Source organism: Kwoniella mangroviensis (assembly GCF_000507465.2).
Source record: "Kwoniella mangroviensis CBS 8507 chromosome 1 map unlocalized Ctg01, whole genome shotgun sequence".
In the NCBI taxonomy this organism is placed as follows: Eukaryota; Fungi; Basidiomycota; class Tremellomycetes; order Tremellales; family Cryptococcaceae; genus Kwoniella; species Kwoniella mangrovensis.
The window spans coordinates 2,798,566-2,823,181 of NW_027062533.1; the positions used below are offsets into that span (position 1 = coordinate 2,798,566).

General features: G+C 45.1%; 14 protein-coding genes across 14 annotated transcripts; 4 read left to right on the plus strand and 10 right to left on the minus strand.

Moving 5' to 3' along the window:
* Window positions 1-413: 413 nt before the first annotated feature.
* Window positions 414-743, plus strand: I203_101029 (uncharacterized protein; the record flags this gene model as incomplete). The annotated part of the gene is made up of 3 exons (XM_019145988.1): window positions 414-434; window positions 498-564; window positions 622-743. 3 exons carry the CDS (start codon window positions 414-416, stop codon window positions 741-743), a joined length of 210 nt encoding a protein of 69 aa, XP_019004547.1.
* A 207-nt stretch (window positions 744-950) lies between these two features.
* I203_101030 (uncharacterized protein) lies at window positions 951-2,230 on the minus strand (the record flags this gene model as incomplete). The annotated part of the gene is made up of 2 exons (XM_019145989.1): window positions 951-1,530; window positions 1,599-2,230. 2 exons carry the CDS (start codon window positions 2,228-2,230, stop codon window positions 951-953), a joined length of 1,212 nt encoding a protein of 403 aa, XP_019004548.1.
* Window positions 2,231-2,546: 316 nt separating this feature from the next.
* I203_101031 (uncharacterized protein) lies at window positions 2,547-3,247 on the plus strand (the record flags this gene model as incomplete). Its single annotated transcript, XM_019145990.1, has 5 exons — window positions 2,547-2,622; window positions 2,709-2,779; window positions 2,850-2,974; window positions 3,044-3,104; window positions 3,176-3,247. 5 exons carry the CDS (start codon window positions 2,547-2,549, stop codon window positions 3,245-3,247), a joined length of 405 nt encoding a protein of 134 aa, XP_019004549.1.
* A 161-nt stretch (window positions 3,248-3,408) lies between these two features.
* Window positions 3,409-4,482, minus strand: I203_101032 (uncharacterized protein; the record flags this gene model as incomplete). Its single annotated transcript, XM_065516796.1, has 5 exons — window positions 3,409-3,937; window positions 3,989-4,012; window positions 4,074-4,210; window positions 4,259-4,358; window positions 4,412-4,482. 5 exons carry the CDS (start codon window positions 4,480-4,482, stop codon window positions 3,409-3,411), a joined length of 861 nt encoding a protein of 286 aa, XP_065373614.1.
* A 48-nt stretch (window positions 4,483-4,530) lies between these two features.
* Window positions 4,531-6,094, minus strand: I203_101033 (uncharacterized protein; the record flags this gene model as incomplete). The annotated part of the gene is made up of 6 exons (XM_019145991.2): window positions 4,531-4,586; window positions 4,643-4,793; window positions 4,852-5,067; window positions 5,112-5,121; window positions 5,175-5,425; window positions 5,477-6,094. The coding sequence occupies 6 exons, from the start codon at window positions 6,092-6,094 to the stop codon at window positions 4,531-4,533; spliced, it is 1,302 nt and encodes a 433-aa protein (XP_019004550.2).
* A 309-nt stretch (window positions 6,095-6,403) lies between these two features.
* Window positions 6,404-10,469, minus strand: I203_101034 (uncharacterized protein; the record flags this gene model as incomplete). The annotated part of the gene is made up of 21 exons (XM_065516797.1): window positions 6,404-6,450; window positions 6,510-6,913; window positions 6,973-7,316; window positions 7,381-7,465; window positions 7,529-7,713; window positions 7,767-7,808; window positions 7,862-7,932; window positions 7,990-8,258; window positions 8,315-8,365; window positions 8,419-8,484; window positions 8,546-8,670; window positions 8,725-8,795; window positions 8,851-9,133; window positions 9,188-9,289; window positions 9,343-9,358; window positions 9,419-9,783; window positions 9,846-9,868; window positions 9,932-9,937; window positions 9,993-10,020; window positions 10,083-10,102; window positions 10,166-10,469. 21 exons carry the CDS (start codon window positions 10,467-10,469, stop codon window positions 6,404-6,406), a joined length of 2,907 nt encoding a protein of 968 aa, XP_065373615.1.
* A 733-nt stretch (window positions 10,470-11,202) lies between these two features.
* Window positions 11,203-12,305, minus strand: I203_101035 (uncharacterized protein; the record flags this gene model as incomplete). The annotated part of the gene is made up of 5 exons (XM_019145993.1): window positions 11,203-11,406; window positions 11,532-11,753; window positions 11,818-11,973; window positions 12,074-12,238; window positions 12,294-12,305. The coding sequence occupies 5 exons, from the start codon at window positions 12,303-12,305 to the stop codon at window positions 11,203-11,205; spliced, it is 759 nt and encodes a 252-aa protein (XP_019004552.1).
* A 459-nt stretch (window positions 12,306-12,764) lies between these two features.
* I203_101036 (protein disulfide-isomerase domain) lies at window positions 12,765-15,172 on the plus strand (the record flags this gene model as incomplete). Its single annotated transcript, XM_019145994.1, has 12 exons — window positions 12,765-12,913; window positions 12,982-13,007; window positions 13,072-13,215; window positions 13,278-13,548; window positions 13,605-13,624; window positions 13,681-13,798; window positions 13,859-13,942; window positions 13,998-14,103; window positions 14,157-14,602; window positions 14,665-14,710; window positions 14,779-14,949; window positions 15,032-15,172. 12 exons carry the CDS (start codon window positions 12,765-12,767, stop codon window positions 15,170-15,172), a joined length of 1,722 nt encoding a protein of 573 aa, XP_019004553.1.
* A 104-nt stretch (window positions 15,173-15,276) lies between these two features.
* I203_101037 (uncharacterized protein) lies at window positions 15,277-16,096 on the minus strand (the record flags this gene model as incomplete). The annotated part of the gene is made up of 2 exons (XM_019145995.1): window positions 15,277-15,898; window positions 15,969-16,096. 2 exons carry the CDS (start codon window positions 16,094-16,096, stop codon window positions 15,277-15,279), a joined length of 750 nt encoding a protein of 249 aa, XP_019004554.1.
* Window positions 16,097-17,317: 1,221 nt separating this feature from the next.
* On the minus strand, window positions 17,318-18,137 carry I203_101038 (uncharacterized protein; the record flags this gene model as incomplete). The annotated part of the gene is made up of 2 exons (XM_019145996.1): window positions 17,318-17,942; window positions 18,004-18,137. The coding sequence occupies 2 exons, from the start codon at window positions 18,135-18,137 to the stop codon at window positions 17,318-17,320; spliced, it is 759 nt and encodes a 252-aa protein (XP_019004555.1).
* A 631-nt stretch (window positions 18,138-18,768) lies between these two features.
* On the minus strand, window positions 18,769-19,779 carry I203_101039 (uncharacterized protein; the record flags this gene model as incomplete). The annotated part of the gene is made up of 2 exons (XM_019145997.1): window positions 18,769-19,426; window positions 19,553-19,779. The coding sequence occupies 2 exons, from the start codon at window positions 19,777-19,779 to the stop codon at window positions 18,769-18,771; spliced, it is 885 nt and encodes a 294-aa protein (XP_019004556.1).
* Window positions 19,780-20,448: 669 nt separating this feature from the next.
* On the minus strand, window positions 20,449-21,705 carry I203_101040 (uncharacterized protein; the record flags this gene model as incomplete). The annotated part of the gene is made up of 2 exons (XM_019145998.1): window positions 20,449-21,238; window positions 21,320-21,705. The coding sequence occupies 2 exons, from the start codon at window positions 21,703-21,705 to the stop codon at window positions 20,449-20,451; spliced, it is 1,176 nt and encodes a 391-aa protein (XP_019004557.1).
* Window positions 21,706-22,149: 444 nt separating this feature from the next.
* I203_101041 (uncharacterized protein) lies at window positions 22,150-22,809 on the plus strand (the record flags this gene model as incomplete). The annotated part of the gene is made up of 1 exon (XM_019145999.1): window positions 22,150-22,809. One exon carries the CDS (start codon window positions 22,150-22,152, stop codon window positions 22,807-22,809), a length of 660 nt encoding a protein of 219 aa, XP_019004558.1.
* A 170-nt stretch (window positions 22,810-22,979) lies between these two features.
* I203_101042 (uncharacterized protein) lies at window positions 22,980-24,303 on the minus strand (the record flags this gene model as incomplete). Its single annotated transcript, XM_019146000.2, has 9 exons — window positions 22,980-23,054; window positions 23,134-23,229; window positions 23,296-23,398; window positions 23,464-23,522; window positions 23,613-23,918; window positions 23,983-24,008; window positions 24,081-24,096; window positions 24,157-24,196; window positions 24,290-24,303. The coding sequence occupies 9 exons, from the start codon at window positions 24,301-24,303 to the stop codon at window positions 22,980-22,982; spliced, it is 735 nt and encodes a 244-aa protein (XP_019004559.2).
* Between the last annotated feature and the right edge of the window lie 313 nt (window positions 24,304-24,616).

The window sequence follows — 24,616 nt, forward strand, 5'->3', positions numbered from 1 at the left end:
TGACAAGTGGACAAGTGAGTCGTCCTTCTACCCGGTTAGCTTACTATGATCTCCTTTGTCTCTTCGGTCTATACCTTCCTGCTCTACCCGGATCGATACGTGGTCACAGACCTTCTTGAGAGCCTCCTATAGCGTCATTTTATCAATGTAACATCTTTTTCCCCCATCTCATAATACCTCATGTCCATCATTACATGGCTCGACGTCATTCGATCTCATCTCTCATATTATCACATTAGGTGGAAAACGCTCATACAGTTCTGTCTCCCTCTAGTTAATATCACATAACGTTCATCTTAACCTCTACAACGTACGTATACACAACTATCTGAATAAATCATAAAGGCATCAAGTAATAAACCACCATCAACAAGTAGATGTACGGAGGCTATTGGTCACCATACTCCATGAACATGTTCCCAGCTTACGGTACAGTAAGTCATTCCTATTCCCAAACATTTCTGATCTATCGTACTCATCCTCTCGGCTCCACTTAGATGATGAGTCCTTACTATGCCGGTGGACTCGGTGTCCCATATATGATGGGTGGTTACGGCGGTATGGGTGAGTGAAGAATTCCCTTGTACCGAAATATCACCATTCTGACTAAACTTCTTGTAGGATACGGTCTCGGTGCAGGAATGTACGGTATGGGTATGGGTATGGGTATGGGTTACCCTTACGGAATGATCGCTACGGATCCTTACGCTTATAATCAATATGTGAGTCCCAACAAACCATGAAACCTGCTGACGGTGCCGGCAGTATGGTTACGGCTACTAATGACCCTACCTTTAAAGTAGCAAGCTTGACGAACGATGTAAGTAGGTATTGGTATGTTCGAAGGTCAAATAATTTGAGATGGTTGTTATAAGGTTACATTATAATTGTACAAATATAGGTTATAAGTTGACAACATGATGTATGTATCAGTTACTTGTTTACTCTACTTACGATACAACAGGTTGCTCTACAATCAAATACCTCGAAACGATTAATGCTGAAATTGATTTCACACTTTCATCCTCTTCTCCCTCCTTATCATTTAATTCGAGATCGTCTTCATCTTCCCTCAACTTCTCCGCTCCCAATGGCAAATCCACCTCAGTCCATGCCCATATACCTACCTGCCATTGCTTTCCCGCTTCGTCCTTCATCTTCATCGCCAACAACCTAGGATCCACACCTAGTTTAGGACATTCGTGAGGAAGTGGCTGGAAAATTACTGGTATATGTCGTTTGAGGATGGAACTATTATGCCATTTGATAGGTTCACACCAGAACATTGTGGAATGATGGGAAGGTCCTTGCACTGGATCAACGATTCTGAGTCGGATAGAAGCCGAATTTTCGATATGTTGTAAAGGAGTAAGAATGGTATTATCACTGGTGGTTTGACGAGAGCTAACGAGAGAGGTATTTCTACGTTGTGAGGGATACAGGAGATGTTGCATCGAAGTGTAAAAGAGATGAAGAGAAGCGTTGGAAGACGATATGAGATTGGCCAGATGGACGGACGGCGGTGGCGGTCTGATAGAAATAATTAACCATTAGTCAACCCATACCATGAATTGCCCAGATTGATAATGGGGACATACCCATTCCCACTCCATTTAGCTATCCTCTTTCCTCTCGGAGATACACCCAATCCTTCATCTTCATCTTTCAAAGTCAATTTCTTCTTGGTGAGGAGATCTCCAGCTGTTTTACCTGATAGAAGAGTTTCATGCAATGCGAATCTCGGTTTCGATTCGGGTTCGGCTTCCTTTTCTTTCCCCTTAACTGGTGTCACATCACCGATTCGCTCGTGTAGGGGACGAAGTACTTTTGAGGAAGAAGAAGGTCCGGGACCACCCAGCTTGATTTGATGGCTTTGAGGAGTTGTGGAAGCTGTTAAGGGTTTGAAGGTTGATGCTCCTCGAAGAGGTGTTTCGAATGGTTTGGGTATACCATCCAATAATTGATGTTCGTCTTGCTCGACCTTCAATGCTTTGGCAGGTGTACGAGAGACCCTTTGAGCAGTGAAGTTAGGTGGCCTGGGAGTCGACCATTCTTTCTTGACATTGAAAGGTGTTTGTGTTGTGTTTGGTATCGAAGAAAGAGGGGTGATGGTATTGGTATGATTGACTTTGGGTTTCTTATTCTTCGGGGTGCTGAAAGAGAAAGCAAAGGCGGATGCGCTGATGGGAGCAGCACGCTTTGGCGGTCCATTCGGATCTTGTTTGGCCATAATGAGAATCCCTACATTGCTTGAAGAAAGCAAAAGTGCTAGCGGTATGCAATGGACCCAGATACGGTCAGAGAAAGAGTAGTGATGGATTTGGGTGGCAAATGGAGATTGACTGTGTTTCTGATGCGATAAAAGTGATGACATCGACAGATAGCGGGAGAATGAAGAAATGAGCTTTGACCGTTCCAGAGGAGAAGTCGAGAATGAAATGATGGGATGATAATAATGAATGCTTTGTTCAGTCGTTCAATCAGAATAACATACATTGACTAGCTCAATTTGTCACTACGACATCCAGGCTGAGAATCCCATCAACATGGCTGACAAGAAGATAGCATCCTTACAAACTCAGTTACAATCTTCATCCATCGCATTCCAAAAGATAGAAGCAGGTAAAGTCTCTTCTCACGTTCCTCGCAGTGCAGAAACGAAATAAATGTCTAGAAACTAGAACTGACGATCACTCGATCCCTCTTAGAGCTGGCCGGTGTGATAGAAGCTAGACAAAGGCTCGACTCACAACTGTCAGAGAATGAACTGGTGCTGAAAGTAAGGCATCAATCGTTCCGAACAACATGATAACCAGAACTGATATATCCCACATTTACCATATTATTAGGAATTCAATCAGCTGAAATCACATAACACCGTGTACAAGCTCGTCGGACCATCGTTAGTACCTCAAGATCAGAATGAGGCGAAAGTGAACGTAGAGAAACGACTGGATTTCATAAAATCAGAAATGTAAATCTCATCAAACTGGATCAACTGGATCAACCCTGGTGATCGATCATGCTAATGATTTATACGCAGAAAACGAGTCGAAGTTCAATTAAAAGACAGTGAGGAGAAAGCTGCAAAGAAGAAGGACGAGGTGTGTCAAGCATTCATCATCTTGCTTTCAATGACATTTTGCACTTACATCTGACGTTTTACCACCAACAGATAATGGGTCTTCAACAACAATTCCAGGCATTACAAGGTCCCAATGGTCCTCAGCAAACTGTCCAGGCATAATGGGGTAGAATGAACATTGTATATAATGCATCAAATACGCTCAGCACAAATTCATTCTTCTACAGACGAACACAAGATACCTATTCTCAATATATATATATATATATATATATATATATATATATATATTATACCTTTTCGATCAAGCCAAGAAACAATTATTAATATTCACCTCGGACAGGTGTTTTACGTACTTCATCATCATCTGATGAGATAGGTGACTCGACCATTACCACTTGTTCATCCTCATCTTCTCCATCATCTCCATCCGCACCATCCTCCTTCTCCCGATCATTATCGTCATGCTCTCCACCTTCACCTTTCCCTTTGTGTTTCCCTTTTCTGCCTGCATTATCCTTTTCATCCGCCTCTTCTCCTTCGTCTCCACTTTCGGTCTTCTTATAAGTGTTGGTGTCAAGGCGAGTGAGCTTCTCCAGTTTGTTCGAAGTCTGCCTTTCGGTACTAGCCAATGATGCTCTGCTCATTGACCTCGGACTCATGACGGTCTCACCAGCTATGTCTCTATACCTGGCTTCTTCATTTTCGTCCGAGACGGAAGTCGCGCTTGTTCCCGGTTCTGCAGACACATACGAGTCCATCGATCCAGATGCGAGAGAGACATTGGTCGAGCCAGGTGATGGTGGTCCTTGACCAGATTGAGGTCTTCGATGTAGTTGCAAACGACGCATTCTGAGACACATATGTTAGCGGTTTTTTTTTCCTCTCAAATGTTGGACTCACTTTTGTACAGCTCGTATAACCGTACTGCTCATCCAGAAAGATCATCATTATCGATCGTGGTTCTCATAGATGAAAGGCCACTCACAAAATACCACGTAATGATCCAATAGCATTCTTGAGTTCCTCTTGAGTAGGTTCCTCCACATGTTTCCCGATATCGAACAAGTTGGTATCTGTTTCGATCATCGGTTCTTGACCGTGCTCCGTCACCCAAGAATGTTCCTAAAAGTATGGTAAGATAAGGCGGTTCGCTGCATAAGGGTAACTCACTCTGATGTCTGCCATAGCGATCCGCTTCTTAGGATCTTTATCTAGCATTCGCCTCACCAGATCCTTCAAAGGGCTTCCCCAATCTTCCGGAATATTCGGACTAGGGTGTTTTTATCAACAGTGGCATGAGATAAGGAATACAAGACAACTTACTCCTTCTCTCGTACCGCAGTGAACAGCTCCATGGGTGTAGGAACATTAAACGGGAGCTTCCCCGTTAACATACAGTATAGCGTTACACCTATCACATCAGCTATGTGAGACTCAAAGCTTCACTCACCTAGTGCCCATATATCCACTGCCTTTCCGTGTAGATCCTGCTGGTGAGCTGTCCAAAACGTCAGCGCAGGTAGCCAAAAGTCATGATCATCTCAATTGACGTACCTGTGAAACTTTCCGGACTTAGGAATGCTGGACTTCCTCCTGATTTTTTGATCCTATCATCATCCGCTGCCGTGAACATTTCCGACACACCGAAATCACACAGTTTGACCAGCTCTTTATTGGCAGATAGAAGCACGTTATCCGGTTTGACCTACAATTTCTCGAGGATTAGTGATCGCCTTTCACCCACGATGAGATAATCTACTCACATCACGATGAATCACTCCATTTGCATGTAGATATTCCAGCCCCAAGCATAGTTGCCTGAAGTATTCTCTTGTTTGCGAAATCTCGAATGGAGCTTTGGCATTTGAGTCGTCCGCGCCGATGTTCACTTGCATGAGGGTACCACCGGGCAAGTACTCCAAGACAAGGAACAGCGCATCGGCGGTAGGTACTGATATAGCTTCGTATAGGTGGATAATCTGGTCAGGGGGGTTAGCTCATATTGGTCATAGGTTAAACCTACATTTGGATGACTGAGATCGGTCATCAGCAAGTATCTCCAATATGTGAATGTAGGTAGACTTACTCCAGCTTCTTCATCACTGCAATCTCCCTCCTAATCAAACCTAATGGATCCTCCTCTATCGTCTTTGTTCCGCCCCAAGGCTGATTCCCCTCCTGTTCAGGCATCTGCTCTTCACCTGCTCTTCTAATTGCGGTCTCTCTAAGTAATCCAGATGGACCTTGAGCACGCCTGATCCTTCCACGAGACGTCTGACGATGTTTCTCCTGAAGAGCTTGATAATGTAATCGAGATTTCGAGAATTCTTTGATAGCCTAAGTCCACTAGATCAACAACAGCAGTTCGCGTTTTCTTCCGTGACTTACATATTCCTGTCCTGTTCCTACGTCCACACCCAGCTCGACCTTTGCATATGCACCTTTACCCAGACTCCTACCTATCTTATACTGATTAATCATCCGGGTTCCGTCCTCTGTACTTGTCTGAGTCCCATCGGTAGTCTCTCTCACACGGTGGGTCGAACTGGTCCGTCTGTGGTGTAAACCTTTCGGTCGATATCTAGGGGACGAGGGTGAAGGAGGCCGAGAGGATGAGGCGGAAGGATCAGGTGATTCAGGTAGCTGTAAGGTCGAATCTTTCATGGGTGAGTCGGACATCTGAGTCGATATCTGAGGTTGAGCAGCGGGTTTCGGACTTAGAGACTGATAAGAAGGTCTAGTTCTATTATTAGGTCTAGCTGGAGTAGGTTGAGTGGAAGTCGATTCTTCCTCATCTTCTTCTTCAGGTGAATCGTACTCCACTACATCTTCAGTGTCACTACTCGTAGGGCCAGCGGGCTGAGGGGGAAAAGAGAAAGTTGGAGGGTGGAAATCCTTGGCATCGGTTGGAGAAGGGGGTGAGACAATAGTCGCGGGTGGTTGAAGGAGTGATGGACGTTCGCGAGCTGACTCTGCTTGGTTCTCATCACCAGATGGTGAAGTCATGCTGGACAAGGTATAGTGGTCTATCTGATGACAAGTGACACTGATGACGAGACTGTGAAAGTGGATGAAACCGATCTGCACAAAGAGATAACAATGGGAGCGAGTGGTGAGAAATACCGAAAGACGGAATGTGAGTAGCTCATTTTTGTTATTGCAATGTCATCCATTGGTCGGTAATCGCCGTCTGACCCACTTGGTCAGAGCAACATGCATCCCTTCAGCATGCACAATTTGTATCGTAAACTATCGTAATTATAAAAGTTTGCAGTCTTCCTATACCATGTATTCTTATACACCCCTCATCGAAGCTCATGGCCCATTATTTGATTGCCCATTCGATGTTGTTCCCAAAATACCTATCACGGCTCATCAGCTTGGCTCTCAAGGATTCGAACTTCGAGGACCAGGTACTCACCATCGATGAGAGTATTCCAGTACTCATCGCTATTCTCCGCTCCAGGTTCTATCGGTATACCACCCGGTAGAGGTGTATTTCCCATCACCACATCGCCTACACCACCCATCAAGCCAAATTGATTAGGGTATCCAAATTCACCTGGAGGTCCAATAAATCCTACAGTGGAAGAAGGAGTATCTTCAGCAAACTGATTACTGAAACTTGGCATCGATCCAGGTGTGGGCGCCAGACCTGGTCCTGGACCAAGAGACATGTTGTTCAGTCCTCCTGGTGCGGCGGAAGGTGTTGACATCGAAGGAATAGGGAGATAGCCCATACCCCCTATGGGGTCGATTGCTGGTACAGCACCATTGATCGAGCCTACCGCCATGGAGGTATTGGCATTGATCCAGTGATCGAGCCTATGAGAAAAGTCAGCTTGATGTACAAATCTTCACGTGAAATGCATCCGTAAACTCACAATTTCTGTGAATGATCATCCTCATGACTACCAGTAGAAGCAGGACTCTGGGTTATACCACCATGATGAACGGGTGCGAATTGAACCCCTCCACCAGCGATGTTACCCCAGGTCCGAGGTGGCGCCATAGGTCTACTAAACTGATTATTACCAGGTCCACCGGGAGTTGGAGCGTCCTCTCTTGGTGGTACGCCTCGAGGATAGGCGTTAGCATGAGTGGAAGAATCGTTGCTCTGCCTGAGGGCCAGTAGGAGTGCCACAGAATCTTTGTCGTGTGTGTTGAGCTCTCCTGGGCCGAAAGAATCTTCGAATATCTGAGCTGCTCGTCGAGAAAGTGTTTGAATCTGTCAAAGCACATCTCGAAGTTAGCCATACATTCCGCGGCAGAAATGATGAAGCATCAATCACAATTTGGACCTCCTTGCGGGTGGTAGCGTCCTTACTTGCTACCTCATGCCAAGGATTCTGCTCGAGGAAAGTCGTGAGTATGCGTCTGTGATGAACAGCAACAATCAGCCATAAAGTTCGATCTCCTCCTCGATGAAGCAAGACTCACCTCATCTGATCAGCATCTGCTCCTCTAGGATCGATTATTGCACTGATTCCTGCGATCATAGCACTATTGAACATTTTGAATTGACCTGTTATGGCATGGAATCGGAAGTCTGGTACATCTCGTTGGAAGTCCTGTCTGATATGGAAATCCAGCTTGGCAGCTTCAAAACAGGCTGTTCGAGAAGCCTTAGGTAAAGACGTCAGTAGATAGACACAAGGACAGCCCGAAAAATGCTCACAGCATAGCGATCGCTCGACAATTTTCGTAGAAGCCAAGGTCGCTGAAAGAGTGATCAGCCATGATTTGAGTTTCGCGAAAGAAAAAACAACTCACATGCAAGATGATGGTGGTTACTAAGACCTCCGTTAATAACATAAGCCTATGCACAGGTAGCCAAAAGTGCACTGATAGTAAAAACGTCAGCTAAAGCCTTTCTTCATTTGGCGCGAAATTTTATTTACCTTGATCAAGGGACTTATCAGGATCATGCATTCGGAAATGAGGCGGCAGCTGATCGACGAAAGCATCAAGATCCTGCTGCAATTTCTCCACATCTGAGTACTGCGCAGGCTCATTGAGCTTCTGGAAATGATGGACCACTTTGCCTATAATTCCTGCTAATCGCTTTCGTAGGATTAGGAAGAGTGCAGGAGTCGGCTCATTGAAAGGTCGTGGTGGTGGAAGACCAAGTGCTGGGTTGTACTCCGTTAGATCGATATTCGAAGGTGGTCTAGAACGATTTGTCAGCTTGTCTACACAGAGAGAATAGCTTTGCTAATGACTCACTGTGTATCAGTGTAGCTATCTGAAATACTGGGTGGACGACCGAGCACAAGACTAAGGGAGATGCGTTAGCTTATATTACATCGAGGCAGGCGATCCATTCTCACCTGTAAAGCTTATCGGCATGGTACAAATAACTCCATAGACGTCTTCGATACTCCGTCTGAAAAGGACTGGAAAGAGACGAGATTTTAGCTTTAGCCCAAACGACAACGAGTCGTCATCGATGCTTACTCCAGACCGAGCTTCGTTCCGTCACGATGTAGTCCGATCGCTTGTGCTGTTCGCAGAGAAGCTCCAAGTTGCGACCAACATTCAGTAAGTCGTCGATCATGTATCAAGACCAGGTACATTGCACTCTGTAGTCAAGTTCAATCAGCCGTGATACAATCAGAATACCGGCGATGGCTTACAAGTAATCGAGTGATAACTAATTCCACACTTTCCGATTGAACTGCAGTAGCAATAAGAATACTTCGTCTCGCTGTGTATGCACATCAGCCAATTTGTCTGAACCGAGTCGGGCAAGATCGACTCACAACTCCAGTACATCCTTAGACTGGACAACTTTCTGGTTTCCTCATCGCCTGCCCATTCGTCAGGTGCCTGCCTAACAGCAAGAGCCAAGACGATAAACACAAGAGGTAAAGCTCGTACGTTCGATGGATCGACCGCCGTTGACCTATTGTACAGATCCTCGTATGATGCTCGGAACGATCGCTCGTCAATTGGATATCGGACAAAATTCAATTTATCGAAAAACCAATCGACGATTCGATCCGCGAAATGCTTCGGTGGTAATTCTTGTACTAACTCCGCCACCTAAACAATCGATTTGTGAGTGTACTCTCCCTTGAACTCGGCCGTATGACTGACCTTATGAGGACTGACTCCGCAATCGGTTATCAATCTTTGCAGATTCTCAGCGGGTGTGCCGTGGATGTCAAGCTTCATCTTCACTTTATCATTGATATTCATCTGCGAAGAGATCAGTATATCACCTTCGAACAGATAGCGTGAAGGCGACTTACAGTCTCGGGAAGTCCGCTAGAGAGAGAGAGGAATAGGTCAGCGCAGACACACTAGCTGGTCTTCAGGATCGCTCACCCTTCCAGTTCTCCCAGCCATCCTTTACCGACTTTGGCCAGACCATCTTCATCAGAACTTGCGCCTCTTTCCAATTCGGCCTGATTTCCTTCAAAGCCGTTGGGGGTCGGTCTCGAGCCAGATGGTCCAGCGGACCCACCATGGGAGAGGAAATGATGAGGTGAGGATGGTGTCGAGGGAGCTGAAGCTAGATGTTTTTGGAAAATAGATGATGAGATCCAATCTCGAATCGCATCGTATTGGGCGATACCACCTGTATGCCTTACGACGACCGATAGTACCGCTTCGATGCTATCGAGCCTTTGCGCCGTATGATGATCTGGTCCGGAATTGTTATTATTATTGGCTTGAGGATTGTAGGGTACCTGCAAGGTAAAAGGACGTCAGAAACACGTGCGCTGTCTGGAAGGAAGCAGGCAGAGCTCACACAAAGTTCAGGTACTTTTCGAGCTACGAGGGGAGATGGTTAGCATGCAGGGTCTGAACGAGCTCACAGTTAAGAAAGAGCCTTACCGACACCTATGTTGTGAGAACATCAGCATATGGCAAATATCGTTGTCGGTATAACACTCACAATGATTACATGGAAATTCTCGATTACACTGTTATGAAGCACACGTCGTCAGTCACACCATCTCTCCTTTATCATGACGAGATGGCCCACCTTCTGTTTACGTTTCGCACCTACAACGCGAAATTAGCGACCAGTACCGGCATGTAACCTCGCCTGAGGACTGCATCACTCACACTGAGCACAACTCAAGCTTATTCTTTTCTTTTTCTGTCCTCCAGCAGAATCCTGATGATGGGAGGAGTCGGTACTGAATTTCCTCTCTGGAGGAGGAGGGTATTGACCCGGTGCATCGGGAGGCAACGGTCTCTTCATTGGTGTGTTCGATGTCGATGTAGTAGGGAAATTCGGGATTTGAGGTGAAGGTGTCGTGTATGAGGTGTATGACAGAGCAGACGGTGTCAAAGGTGTTTGGGACGATGTCCTGATATAGGGAGAAGGTCTCTGGTAATAGGGTGAAGTATGACTAATTGTAGCCATATCCTAGCTGTGAAAGATGGTCCTATATGGTTGATTCAAGTATAATGTTGTTTAAAAAAGAAGACATGAGGTCAATGTATGCTATAAAGATCGAACGTCGATCCGAGATGATTGGATGAAGAGATAATTTCGAGGTTGTTGAGTGTGGATGGGGAGTTTCGATTTGTTGCGTTTAGTTGACCAGACTGGTATCGGTTGAGCATGTAAAAGGGATACAAGAAGTATGAGTCAGGGCCGGAGTGTACAGTATATGGATTGGTGTTCTCTACGACAGTGAGTCCAAGCAAAGGAACCTAAACCTGATTGCTACGAGTTACTTCTTCATCTCGGGACTTGTTCTTTCTTTTTTTTCCCTCTGAGTAGGGAGATGCGTGTTATCTGATAAAAAAAATGATGGGATTCCTCGTACGCACAGGGACACAAACATGACTCAGCGACCCTGAATCAAATGACAATCACGCCGATAACTCCGGACTATCCCGAGTCTCACCATAGCTTAACGAGAGGACGTCACTCGCATGTGGCACTTTGACTCATTTCGGCCGATGATGCTCATTCCACTCCCCGTATTTGCTCACCTATTCCGACTTTTATCAGATAAAAACCCCCACAGGTATACATAGACTGGACGGAATATTGGTACAATTGTGCAGCTACAATATGAAACATTCAAAGATCGACGGTAAAGAGCTAAAGACTGGACACGAGCAGAGGTAAACAGGCCTAACCATCTCTAGTCTCTTCTCAAAGCGTCCAACCTTCTCTGCAAATCAGCTTCATCCGCACTCATCCCACCACCTCCACCTCCACCACCACCCGATGCTTTGGGTGTATCAGCACCACCGGATGGTATAGATGCGAGACCTTCGGCAACTGCCACCCGTGAGGATTGTAAGGGTTCGTTGGCAAGAGGATTGGCAGTCGGAGCCGAGGCGAGCTGTTGAGGTAGACAGTAGAAAGCCGCATGGTCAGCAATTATAGTCCGTCAAAAGCGGACTGCAAAGCCAGGGAGGAAGTCATGCTGTACACGAATGCGCACGTGGCATGGAAGAGCGAACTTACCGACTCATTCATGTTCATACCAATCTCGTCCAAGACCTCTTTCAATATCTTATCACTCTCCACTTCTTCACCTTCACCCTCGTCTTCATCTTCCATCGCATCATCGACAGCGTCAGACATCATTTCTTCCTTCATATCCATGGTAGATGATTCTTTCTCGAAATCATTCATGATCTTCTGTATTTGAGGGAGATTTAAACTTCGATTCATCTGACCCATTGCCTTTGTACACGCAAACGGGATCAGCTGAATTTACAAATATTTGACAATCACAAAATTGACTCACCCTTGTTGCACCTTTCATTGCGGTAGCCATCTGCTCATTACTCCTTAATGTCTGCATTCTGAGCGAGACGGCTTGAAGTTGTACCCTCATTTGAGTAAATTTCTGTATGTATCTTCTGGTTCGCACAAGATCTTTGGCGAGGATCTTACATGCATTCTGATCAACAAGCAGAATCATATTAGCGATTTGATCGTGATACACTGACGTGGGGGTATAGTCATCTATACTAGACATGGGACGTTCCAGGCAGACCTACCATATTTCCAGCTTTAGCATTACGCTTGATATCAGCCATCGTCTTCTTCTCTTGAGCTTCCAGCTTCCCCTTCTCCCTATCCAGCTCTCGCTGAGCCTTCTGCAGTGAGCGTTGATGCTGCCTCAATCGCTCAGCAGGGGTCATTGATCGACCAAAGAGGGTATCCTATTCAAAGGTGACGTTCAGCGCTACCCAACATGTGTGAAGGAATCAATCTCACTAGGATGTTCATGATGATTCAGTGCTATCAGGTTATTTCTATCCAGCCGAGCAGAACGTTCCTGATGCTATGATGGTATGTGATATATGTGAATGTATGTTTCAGTGGTGAAGATGGGATGAATCGTTGTTGATAGATAACCAACATGACCTTTAGGCAATATCAATGAGATCCTGGCGGCGTCATCTGCACGCTGGTGACAGTAGACCACGTGCCTCTTTACGTAACCACAGCGGGCCGCGCTCCTTTGGTGTTGTTCTGTTGTTGTCAAAGTCAAAACTGAATCAATCATCAAATGATCGTCGTCGTTGAGTATGCACTGGGTCATATTCATATACACGTATCCTCATGGTAAAACTCGGTGTCCATCTCGATTGCAACCAATAGCGTCATTATATCGACACCTGGACAAAGTACACACAGTCATATCCAGTCAAGGTCAATCGTAGACTTGACAAAATCATAAACTCAATGCGAATACCTCGATTTCTCCTCTCAGCTTTGACTTTGACTTTGGCTCTCGGCGGCGCGTCAGGAGCATCGATAGATAAACGAGATGACTTCGAACTTCGTCAATTGACAGATGACAATTTCCGATCAGAGACGGCTCGAGGTGTATGGTGAGCTGTATATCCTATTCCCACAGATCAGCTCATCGTGCTTATATTCGGTGCTTACTCATCTATAGGCTCGTCGAGCACTTTTCCCCGAAATGTAAGCTTCCTTCAAAGGCCACCTTCAGTCCTGACGATAAGAACTGACGGGGTATGGGCAATAGGTTCCCACTGTAGAGCTTTCGCACCGACTTGGACCCAGATGGCCAAGGACAAACAGCATCTGGAAAGATTATCAGGATTCCATATGGCTCAGGTGAACTGCTTAGCTCAAGGTGATCTGTGTAATGCAAATGGTATCAAATTCTGTAAGTCTTCACATGGTATACCACTTTGGACCTGAAGAAGGATCCTGCTGATATACTTGCAGATCCTCAATTGATGCTTTACGTTGATGGGGAAGCCAAACCGCATTATACCGGAGATAGATCATATGGAGATTTAGAAAAATTCATCAATGAGAGAGTGACCGAATACACTCAGAACCACTCAGTGGCTGGGAAGGATGAGCAACAAGAGGGTTCGAATGGTGGTAGACCGAATCCTGATGGGCAGGTAATGGAGATCGACGAGAAGCAGTTCGAAGAGTACAAAGAACAAGGACCTGTCATGGTGGAATTTTATGCTCCTTGGTGTGGACAGTGAGTTCATCGACTTGATGAAAATGATAATATACTGAAGTCATCGTCATGTACAGCTGCAAAAAGCTTAGACCAAGTGAGTGCCTTCTAGTTCCCCTTTCTATCCCTGTACTGACAATAGACATCTCGTAGCATACGAGAAACTGGCCGAGGCAATGAAGGGAAAGCTCAACATAGTAGCTGTCGACTGTGAGAACCATAAGGGGTTCTGCAAAAATGCTGGGATCCAAGGATATCCAACCATTCGAATGTAGGTATCTTTCTCATTACCAGGTCTACCGAATATGACTGATTGAGGATGAAATATCAGGTATCACCACGGTACAAGAACAGATCATAATGGGGCTAGATCTCTGGATAAACTCAAAGTATTCGCTGAGAAGGCAGTACAAGTGTGAGTACATTCAGTCCATCCTTAGGATCATTAGTTGGCTGATTTCCCGGAACAGTACGACTTTGCAATCCATCAAATTCGACGAGTTCGATTCTATAGTCAAGTCTGATGAAGCGTTCTTCCTGTATCTTCAGAATTACGATACAACCGTAGCCGATGTGGTATGTTCGCTATTCTACCGACAATGCTCTCATTGCTGACATCTCCCGTGCAGAAATCAGTCAAGTCTGCTCTTGAACCACTCCTTGGTGCTGTACCAGCCTATACTTCTTCCGATCCCCAATTCTATCAACAACTATCAGTAGCCAATCCACCTCCTACATCAGTCTTATTCGCATTCTCTTCCTTTTCCTCGCGTCCGGTCGGATCATTGTCCTTCCCAGCATCTGAAGATAGCTTGAAACGATTCATACAATCACATCGATTCCCTACACTGGTCGAGTTGACAGGTAGTAACTATAACGCCATCATGAACTCCGATACTCGAGCTATAGTGGTTTTAGGAGCTTTGCACAAAGCAGACGAAGGTCAGAAGGAGAAAGAGAAATTGGCAGAAGTGGCTAAAGCCTGGAAAAGAGGTGGTAGACCTTTCTCACAACCTGTTTGGTTCGTTTGGGTAGATGGTGAGAAATGGAGTGGTTGGTTGAAGCAGCAATACAGGTGAGTAGTCTCTGTACAAATCGGTGTGATAGATTGATGCGCGTCACTGATCTCATCCATAGTATCAAGAAATCTCAACTCCCATCTGCTGTTGTCATCGATACTCCTGTAAGTTACGTCATGGGTATCATGTATCATATATTTTGAAATATAATTGAGACCATTGCTTGTTGCAGCAAAATGAGTATTACGATACCACGATAGAAGGCACTGAGATCACCTTTGACGGAGCGAGTATATTCTCAGTACTGGAAGGTGTATACCAGCACTTTCTTCGACCGAAGAGGATAGAATCAACCTTGGAATGGGGATCAAGAAGTGCTGCTGCGACTTTGATCAATTTCGGAGTGAGTACGCCCCTTTTTTTAGCTCTATGATATCAAGCAGACGTCGGTAAAGCTAATCAATGTGGTTTTAACCAATAAATAGCAAATGAGTGTGGATCACCCATTACTCGCCCTCGTTTTGCTTGTAGGGGCAGTCGGACTGTTTGTCGGCTTGTTGCAGAAATGCAATGGTAGGGATATGAAAGATAATGGCACACCTGTGGGAGGACCCAGGTTGGATTAAAGATCGGTATAAATTTGTAAGAAAGCTCGATATATATACCCTGCATACGAGATGATATCACAGGTACAAGGCTTAAAAGGTATCACGATGAAACTACAAAATCACTAGATTTTCAAGTCGTCCATGAGTCGAATAAAGTATTCTGCGGCATCTTGATCGTCTGACTTATCTTGACCAAAGGGAAACTTTGCGTGGGTACGAATCAAAGCGGAGAGATAGTCGAATGGAACTCGACGTAATTCCCATAAAGGCCAAGCTGCGGGATCCATCATCCATGATCCGTCAACAAATCCCCATCTGACGTGAGGTTTCAATCGTTCTCGCTCGTTGAGTTGTTCTCGGGTGAACCACTTGTCGGGGAAGCTTTTCGCATTGTTCTGAACGAAAATACCTTGCGCACCTTTCTGGATGGCGGCCGCAGCGATAGAAACGTTGTCCAATTCTGCCGCCAAGATGAAAACGTATCGAGCCTTGCCACCGTTATTATCGAGGTATCGTTGTAATTGATATGCGAGATAAGGTTCAAGCAGTAACATTTCGTACTTCTTGACGAATGCGATAGTATTTCGGAAGATACCCAGGTGGTCGACATCAAGAAGGGAATGTCGATTATGAAGTATGTTGAGGATATATCGTATTGCATCCGAATCTTCCATCTGCGGATCAGAGAAGGAGATAATGGAGTCGGAACAAGGAAGTGATTTCACCATGTCCACAAGGACCGGGCTACCGTGGACGTGATGAAGTTTAGCTTTGATCATTGTGACCTACTGTGATGGTGATCTATAGAGCTCACCTCGTACCCAGATGATAGGTGTAGATTTTGAAAGCGATGTTGTCCGAAGAGATCAAGGTTAGATCGGCGTCTGGATCGTTATAGACACCATCCATGTCTGGCTTGGGATCGTTGGCATCTTCGAGCATGTCGTGTGACTGATGATAATGTGGATAGTCACAAGATTTGTCAAAGCATTGATAACATCAGCTCTCGAAACAACTTGTCAACATCCATTGAGGGCGCGGATTGGAGTCTGTGTGTAGACATACAGTACTTTGCAAGAACGAGCTTACCCAGAGGAAGACTATGTCGGTGTGGTTGAGAGATATCTGATAGTGAATCCTGAAGATGTAAGGAAGGAGAGGGAAGAGAAAAGAAAGAAGGGCAAGAGAAGATGTCGATCCAGTCTTTCCGTGCAAGTGATACATCCATCAACGCACAGACACCACAGAAATCATACACACACGCACACACTCATACACTAAGAAGCATACAGCACTGTGTCACCGTTGAGATGGGACCCAAGGTCGAATATTGGAGATTACATCTCGAAACACAGTACTACAGATCAAACAAAAGTTAGCAGTGTGTAAGATCACTCTTTTAGTTGATTAATGCGAACAAAAACATACCTGTGAGCTTGGAGATAGTATCTGTACACTTTGAAAGCTACACCATCCGATGAAACGAGAGTAAATTCTGGTTCTTGATCTGTGTACGCTGGGTCGAAATCTAAGTCGCTCGTGGTTGTAGATGGTTGTTCCATAGTGATGATAGACGAGTTGGTTGTATGGAGCCAAGGGGCGAGGAAGGGGAAGACGTATTCCTTGAACATAGGAGATTTGTAATTATTGAGATCAGCCAAGCTGAAGAATGTGCTGTAAGGGAGATATATAATGGCGGCATTGTATATTGAGTATTTGGATGTTGGATGCAGCTGGATTCGATGTGTTACTTCTAGTCAGATAAGAAGAGAGCCAAAGAGGTGAAGGAAGGTGGTAACTCCAGCAAGGATGATGCTGGTGGATGTGTGTGTATGAGTGTGTGTACGTGCGTGTGTGAGCAGCTGATCGCTGTACGTGTCGCCAACACCTACACTCCTCCAGACAGACACACACCAATGGCAAATCATCTTATTCTCGTCAGCTCATTGGTGTCTTCTTATTCTTGAATTATATATCAAGCTCAAAACCCAGTGGGATGAGTGACATGAAAGACGCTTCATCAAATGCAACATGCATGACTTTCTCGATGATTGTGTTGTATTTCCTATACTACATTTTTTGGTACTGCATATTCTGCTACCCTAACTAAACTACCCAAATGACGAAGAACGATACTTTCTAGATCTTCAACTTATTGTTATTTTATCTTCCCTTCTGCCACTCCTCCATGATCTCCTTGAAATATTTTCCAGCAGGAATATCATTGCCGCTATTTGCCGCCAAACTGAACTTCCTTCCCACTTTGATCAATCCTATAACGTAAGGTAAAGGAACACGATGAAACTCCCAGATAGGCCATGAAGTGATTTCGAGTACTCCCGCTCCTTTGCTAAGACCCAATGATGTAGCAGTCTTGCTTTCTTCCACTTCCCCAGAGGTCATCCATCGTGGTAGATCGGGAATGACCTCGTCGATAGGCCATTGCCATGAACCTACCGTAGATATGGCTCTTGAAGCCAAATCGACGTCGTCCAACTCGGCAACGATGATGAATATGTAATGTGGAGAGATGTGTTGATCGAGGAACGCTGCTGCATGCGCACGAAGAGCTGTCCACAAAATTTCGCATTCGTACTTTTTGCAGAACTGAATACAGTCGCGGAAGGGACCGAGGGAATCTCTGACCAATTTCAAAGGTCGACCACAGATTGTATTGAGGAAGATAGTGATAGTAGATGAATGTCCGATTTGAGAGTCTGTGAAATCCAATCGATCTGTAGTCTCCGCAGGGGCTGAGCAGCTGGAAATCATGTCTCGAAAGATCGTGCTAATGGAATGAAACGGTACATGTCAGGTCTTATGATAGTAGTTACCAGGTTGTGACATACCTGTGGGCCAGAAGGTAAAACTTGTATATCTTAAAAGCAACATTATCGGATGAAACCAGCATGAAGTCTGCTTCTGGATCGTTGTGAGAGGGATCCACTCCTGGCTCAGAGTTGGATGAACGAGCGTCAGGCATGTTGAGAAGTCTAAATTGTATTGAAAAGGAGAGGTGAATTGACTGGGTTGTCGAGTATCACATCAGCTCAGAGGCTTTGTCTTGTCGAAAAGGGTGTTATCGGACGTTGATTGGAAGACATGAGTGGTGACTCACTATTGAAATCCGTGGGAGATATCGGAATAGAATGCCGTCCTCTGGTTAGGTGGAAGAGGAGAAGAGAGGGAGAAAGAAAGAAAGAGTTGAAATGGGCAGTGATATGTTGTGTTTGCATGACTGATTCGACGTTCAGAGCGGCAAAAGTGACTCACAGCTCCCTTCATGGGATGGAACATCTTTGTGATGGTGGGTGTCCCGAGCTCAGATTGCCATCTCGTCAGCGCAAAAGGAATCTCAGATAGAGACAGTGGATATATACACACACATATACATGTTATAAGTCTACTATAAGATCGGTGCATATGTATTGTATCTTAGAATAAAAGGAAAGACCGGACATCTCAAAAACTATTGATATCTTCTTTAATACGTTTCTGGCTACTTTGATATTTTCCTCTTCACACCAACTGTACTATTTCCGTCTGCTAACTTTCCAGGCTCATGGAGTTTGACAATTCTTCTTTCGATCTCAACCTTTTCTACCCTGCGATATTTAATTTGACATCTCTTCGTCTCTATCCTCATCGACATCATTATCTTCTGAATCAGTATCGAGCGGTTCCATGACCTTTCTGAATTTGTCAGCTGCAGCTTTCCATGTACCACCATCTCTATACACGACTCGAGTGGCTCTTAAGAGTCCAGCGAGGTATCTGGGAGGTGCTTGATAGATATCTTCTGGATCCCAAGTTGATGGATCCATAGAACATTCCCCATCAAACCAATCATCCGGATCGTTCAAGTCTGACAAAAGGTGTTCGTACCATTCTTTGGGTGGTGCCAGTCCACTTTCGGTATTAGCCCAAGTGTCGGCTTCGGCATTGCGGATAGCATCAATGCAGATATCGATGTCGTCCAAAATGGATCCCAAGAAGAAAACCATTCTACAATGAACATCTTTGCCGCTTCTCGTCAAAGTTCTTGTATATTGTTTCATAGCGGCGAGAACAAGTTCACAATCGTATTTCTTGGCGAGGAGAATGGCTCGACGGAAAATACCCAGATTATTATATTCGAGTCGACCGATTCGACCATGAAGAAACTCAAGGAGTAATCGTACCGCTGTCGCACGTTCAATAGAAGTATCTTCGAGTCTGAGCGTCATGTCGAAGGAGGTGGCAAGTGAGGTGATCTTGTTGTCGAGGATTTTGCTGTGATCACGTCAGCGTTTAGTAGAATCTCGAAAAGGAATATTCGGGTGGTGATACGAAACATCTTTGCAATGGCTTTGACAGTATAGGTGTAAGGAGGAGAAATGAAGTTGTCCAGATGCTCACCTTGCCGCTCTGAGATAGATAGATCGAACCTTGAACACCACTCCATCCGAAGACACGATCTTGAGATCTGCTGTAGGGTCGTTGTATCGATCATCGAGCTTGTGAGCAGCGTCGCTGGGAGATGGAGTGTGATCGCTTGCCAATGTATGAGCTGTCGATGAAGAAGAAAGAGGCTTGGCGGTCTCGATCTTTCGGTTTGTACCTGCGAGAGTAGTAATGGTGTCCATGGTGGAGGAAGCTTGATAACCAAGCTGGTTGGGTGGGGATCGGATTGGGCGGCTTGCTAGATGATGAGACTGGGGGATGCTAACGACACTATCTGGATCTGGTGTACTGGCACTTGAAGTCAAGGTCATACTGTGTTGGGGGCAGTTGGGAATACTGAATGCGTGGGCCGGAAGGGGTAAGAGGCGAGGAAGATAAGGAGGACTTAGCTGGCGAAAAGTGAATAGTGCTTGGCTAATTGTAGGGAGATGGGCAGTAGTACACTTACCGAAACTTGCGTTGTGAGTGTCAGATCTCGTCTGCTGTGATTGTTGTATATAGAGAAGAACGAGGACTGAATCAGAGTGAAAAGGAAAATGGAGAAAGATTGAGGAGTAGACGATACATTCTAACAGTGATCCCTATTATAGCCATTGGTTATCCTGTTTGATGGTCGCACAGACCACATACCGCATCAACACATACAGCTCGCAGAGTGCGATCTCGTCAGCTCAGAGAATGTAGGAGGAGAAAGTCTTGTACATGATGATGATATTCATACACAGCTCATTGACTATATATCACATTCACATGAGACATGCTATAATTCCTAACTCTGTTTCTTTCCTCAACCAATTTCCTCCATTCACCTGCGATTTCCCCGTTACCCGTCCAGCCAATGTCTAATCCCCCTATTTCTTCGACTTCGACTCCTTTGCATCTCTTTTCTTCTTGGTATCACCCTCAGCTACCGGTTTGGCTTTGATATCCTTGATCTCTTTTTTATCCTTGATCTCTTTTTTCGCCACAGATTCCTTCTCTTTCCCATCCTTTTCTTCGTGCTTGATGGGTTTATCTACTTGTTGGATCGGGGACATGAGTTCTTCGAATTTGTGAGCGACATCGTACCAATCTTTACCAGGTTGATTTCTAACTCTGGATGCTCTGAGAAGTCCGGCGAGGTACTTTGCAGGAACATGTTGAATATCTTGTGTATGCCAAGTAGTAGGATCCATAGTGGAATCATCATCATCCACAAACTCATCTTCATCATCATCTTCATCGAGATCTCCCTCATCAACATCATCATCTCCATCGTGATCGTACCATTCTGGAGGGTTATCCGTTTCACTTTCAGGGGACTCGTCCCCATCCATGATAGCATTACAACAGAGTTGAACATCGCCCAAATTGGCTCCGAGAACAAAAATGAAGAATGGGATTTCTCCATTTTGGTGATAGGTTTTGGCGAGATTCTTCATGGCCGATAAGACGAGGTTGCATTCATATTTTTGGGCAAGAAGGATCGCTCGACGGAAGATACCGAGAAGTTCGTGTTTGGGTTCCGGTATATCGCCATGGAGGAAATCCAGGAGGAATCGAATGGTTGTTGCCCTTTCGATTGAAGGATCATCGAATTGGATGGTGGGATTGGGGGACAAGGAAGAGACGAGTGCAAGGCATTTGTCATTGAGGATCTTACTATTGATTTGTAATTAAGAGGAATTGTAAGGTCAGTTGTCGATCTTGAAGGCTGACGATGAAGTTACTGGTACAACTCACCTTGCCGCTCTCACATAAATTGAGTGAACCTTGAACCCAATTCCATCCGAAGAGATGAGTATGAGATCCGCTTTGGGATCATCGTATTTGTCGTCGACTTTTATTCCTTTTTCTGCTAATTCATCTTTTTGCCTTTTGGGAACGTCCATTTTTGGAAGAGGAAGAGGTTTGGCCTCTCTTCCCCTGCTGTTCTTCGTGGTTGTAGGACAAGCTGAAGAGGAGGTTTGGAGGTTGATCAATTGCTGCTTGGCATTCCCGAGAGTCTCAATATCACTGTCGGTGGCAAACCTGTTGGATGCTTTGGTAGCAGGGGAGACTGGACGGAGAGGTGGTTCCGACTTGATAGAGGAGAACTCGGGATCTTTGTCGCCAGAAGTCAAGGTCATGTTGGAGGCTTTCTGTGTGCAGGGAGAGGCGCATTTGATATTTGTCAGCTGAGTATGCTTGATAGGCAGAGTAAAAACTGAATGCTCACACTTATACCAAGATCCGTAAGCTGATCATATGGAAAGTGAGATTGAAGAAGAGAAGGAGGGGACGATGTGATGTTCTTGGATTTCAACATTGGAATATGCTTGGGCCCAGTCGAGGTTGAATGATAATGTCTACGAGTACGGTGTGAGTTGATCGTGTTTCAAAGTGGACAACCTCCACCTCGCGATATTCTTTATTCACCCTGAGACAGGCCAATGTTCATGCTCATGTTCATGGCCAAAGTGCAATCTTGAACAAGCACCCATCGTTTACGTCGTTTCATCCCAGCTGTTCGCAGCCCCACCTCTCTGTCGCATCCGATCTCATCGAGACTACTCCCTCATTACTCCACCGATATGCCCAGCCTAGATCCCTCGGACTTGGCCTCCCTCTTGTCCCAACCCTCCTCATCCACCTCCCTCACCTCCTACCTCCAATCACTCTCCTCCACTTCTCCTCTACCAGTACCTGAAATCAAGTCATACCCAGATACGATCTACCACAACTACTATCCCCTCGGTCTTTCACTTGCATTCCATCCTATCAAGGGACTCGACTCGATAGATATCTACAATTCATCACCTCATCCTCAGCCTAAACGAGCCAATCAGAAACCATCACCTGTATATTCCTCACCTCCTGAGATCACACTCCATTTTCCAACAGATAGTGTATCCCTCCCACCGAAGAAAGAAGGTGAAAAACCATTATCTATACCTCGATCAACTACGTTCAAGCTTCTGCCAAATAGTACAGGAAGAGATTTCGTAAGTCATCTTGGAGAACCTACTAGGAAAGGATCAGGGGGTTGGACAGGTCTATGGTTAGAGTGGTCTTCAGTAGAGCTAAAGGCGAAGGAAGGGGAAGTGACAGTCGGTATAATGGTTGAGTTGAGGGATCCAGGTGCGAATGAACTTTTGACTGAAGAAGGGAGGAAGAAAGGGATGGGAGGTGTTTGGGAAAGAGCTTCGAGGTGGGAATGGAGTAATATCAAATTTTTCAAAGTGGGTCAGTGACGATATGACTTTGTTTGATAACCAAAGCAACCAATCGACTATCTTTTGATCTTAAATATATACCCCGCAACATTGTATACCTGAGATTATTAATCGTTATAAACATGCATCTTAGGTCATCTGCATCTACATCTACCCTGTCTTCACCTTCAATCCTACTTCTATCTCCCTCATGCTGCAAGAGTCTCAATGACAGCTTTCAATTCATTCTCACCCAAGATCTCGAACCCTTTTGATTTTGTTACCTGTGTGAAGAGAGTGATGATAAGCGTCTACATCCATAGACTTTGATAATGATAAGTGGAGGAATGGTCTGATACTCACCTGAGCAAGCTGAACGTTGCTTTCATCTAACTTCTCTTCCATAACTTGCTTCAATACTTTCAAGGCTAACGAGTGAGCTTCCATCAATGTCATTTGCTGTATATCTCATCTATCAGCTATCGTACTGAATCACTCTGTAGTATTCAGCTACGTGTGACTCACCTTGTGGAAAGCATCTTGTAAAGATTGTTGAGCTGCATCTGAACCTGAACCAATCGCTTTCGCATCGTATCGCACAAAGGTACCAGATGGATCGGTGTGGTATCTGATGCAAAAGCAGATTGTCAGAGCCACAACTTTACATGCTAAGAGCTGGTTTGCATAGCTCACAATTGTGGTCCTTTCTCATCTATACCAGCGATAAGGAGAGCTACACCGAAAGGTCGGGACTGTAGAATGAGGTTAGTAAGTGTACAAGTAGTTTAGGACAAAAATATAGAATGACAGGATTGAGACAATGAAGGATGTTATATACTCACCATCAAAGCATCATCATCCTCAACACTCTCACCGAACCTCAATGCCAAATCACACACAGCCTGAGTACAACTTTCCACGCCGATCTTCTCGTCGTAAGTGAAATTGTGCATCTGAGAGGTCACTCGAGCATGTTCCACCATCGTTCGAGCATCTGCCGTCAGACCGGACATGGCTGTACCGATATGTGAATCGATCTCCATGATCTTCTCAATTGACGATGATTCCAATAATGGGGAGGGGACTCTCTTCTCAACTGCTAAGATTACTCCTTCGGGGGTGGTTATTCCGACTGTCGTTGAACCGAGCTGATGGTAAATGGACGGATAAGCTGCTGGTTAATTATGACGATGAGGGCGGAGAGAAGCTCACTTTAATAGCTTCCATGGCGTACTCGACTGATCATATGCAAAACCATCGTTGACATGAGCTTCATATTGTCAGACTCCTGATTAAGCTGTATGACATACCTTGGAACAATCGACCCTAATTCAGTTTAGATGGATATCAGCCAACAACTCTAAGTAAGCACTCGAAGCGACTCACCTCTGGAGAGAAGGTGTTCACACCACGATCATATTCGGATCTGTAAATGTGCGACCAATATCAGTATGACAGCCTCCACGGGTATCCTCAGGTAGACTGTTCATTATGGACAGAGAGATCATCGACGACTCACCTCGTTAAGAACATTTTTATTCACTATCTTAGACGATTCAGTTGATTCTACTAGTATTCACGAGCGTCAATGTTACTGCTGATCGACGTCAGTGGATGTATTCGAGGATGTATATGTATATCTGAGTGTGTATAGTTGTCAAATATAGGTAGGTAGGATGTTGGATGTCTCTTCAACGTCACTCTGCACTTGGCCGTCTCCAGCTCATGGCTCATGATCATGTACGCGTGAGTGTCTGAGCTGATTACGTATTCGCACCAAGCTTATCACGTGACCGGCAAGGTTGATTTATTTGGTTCCGGGTCTGAATGCGATGTCGCAACGATA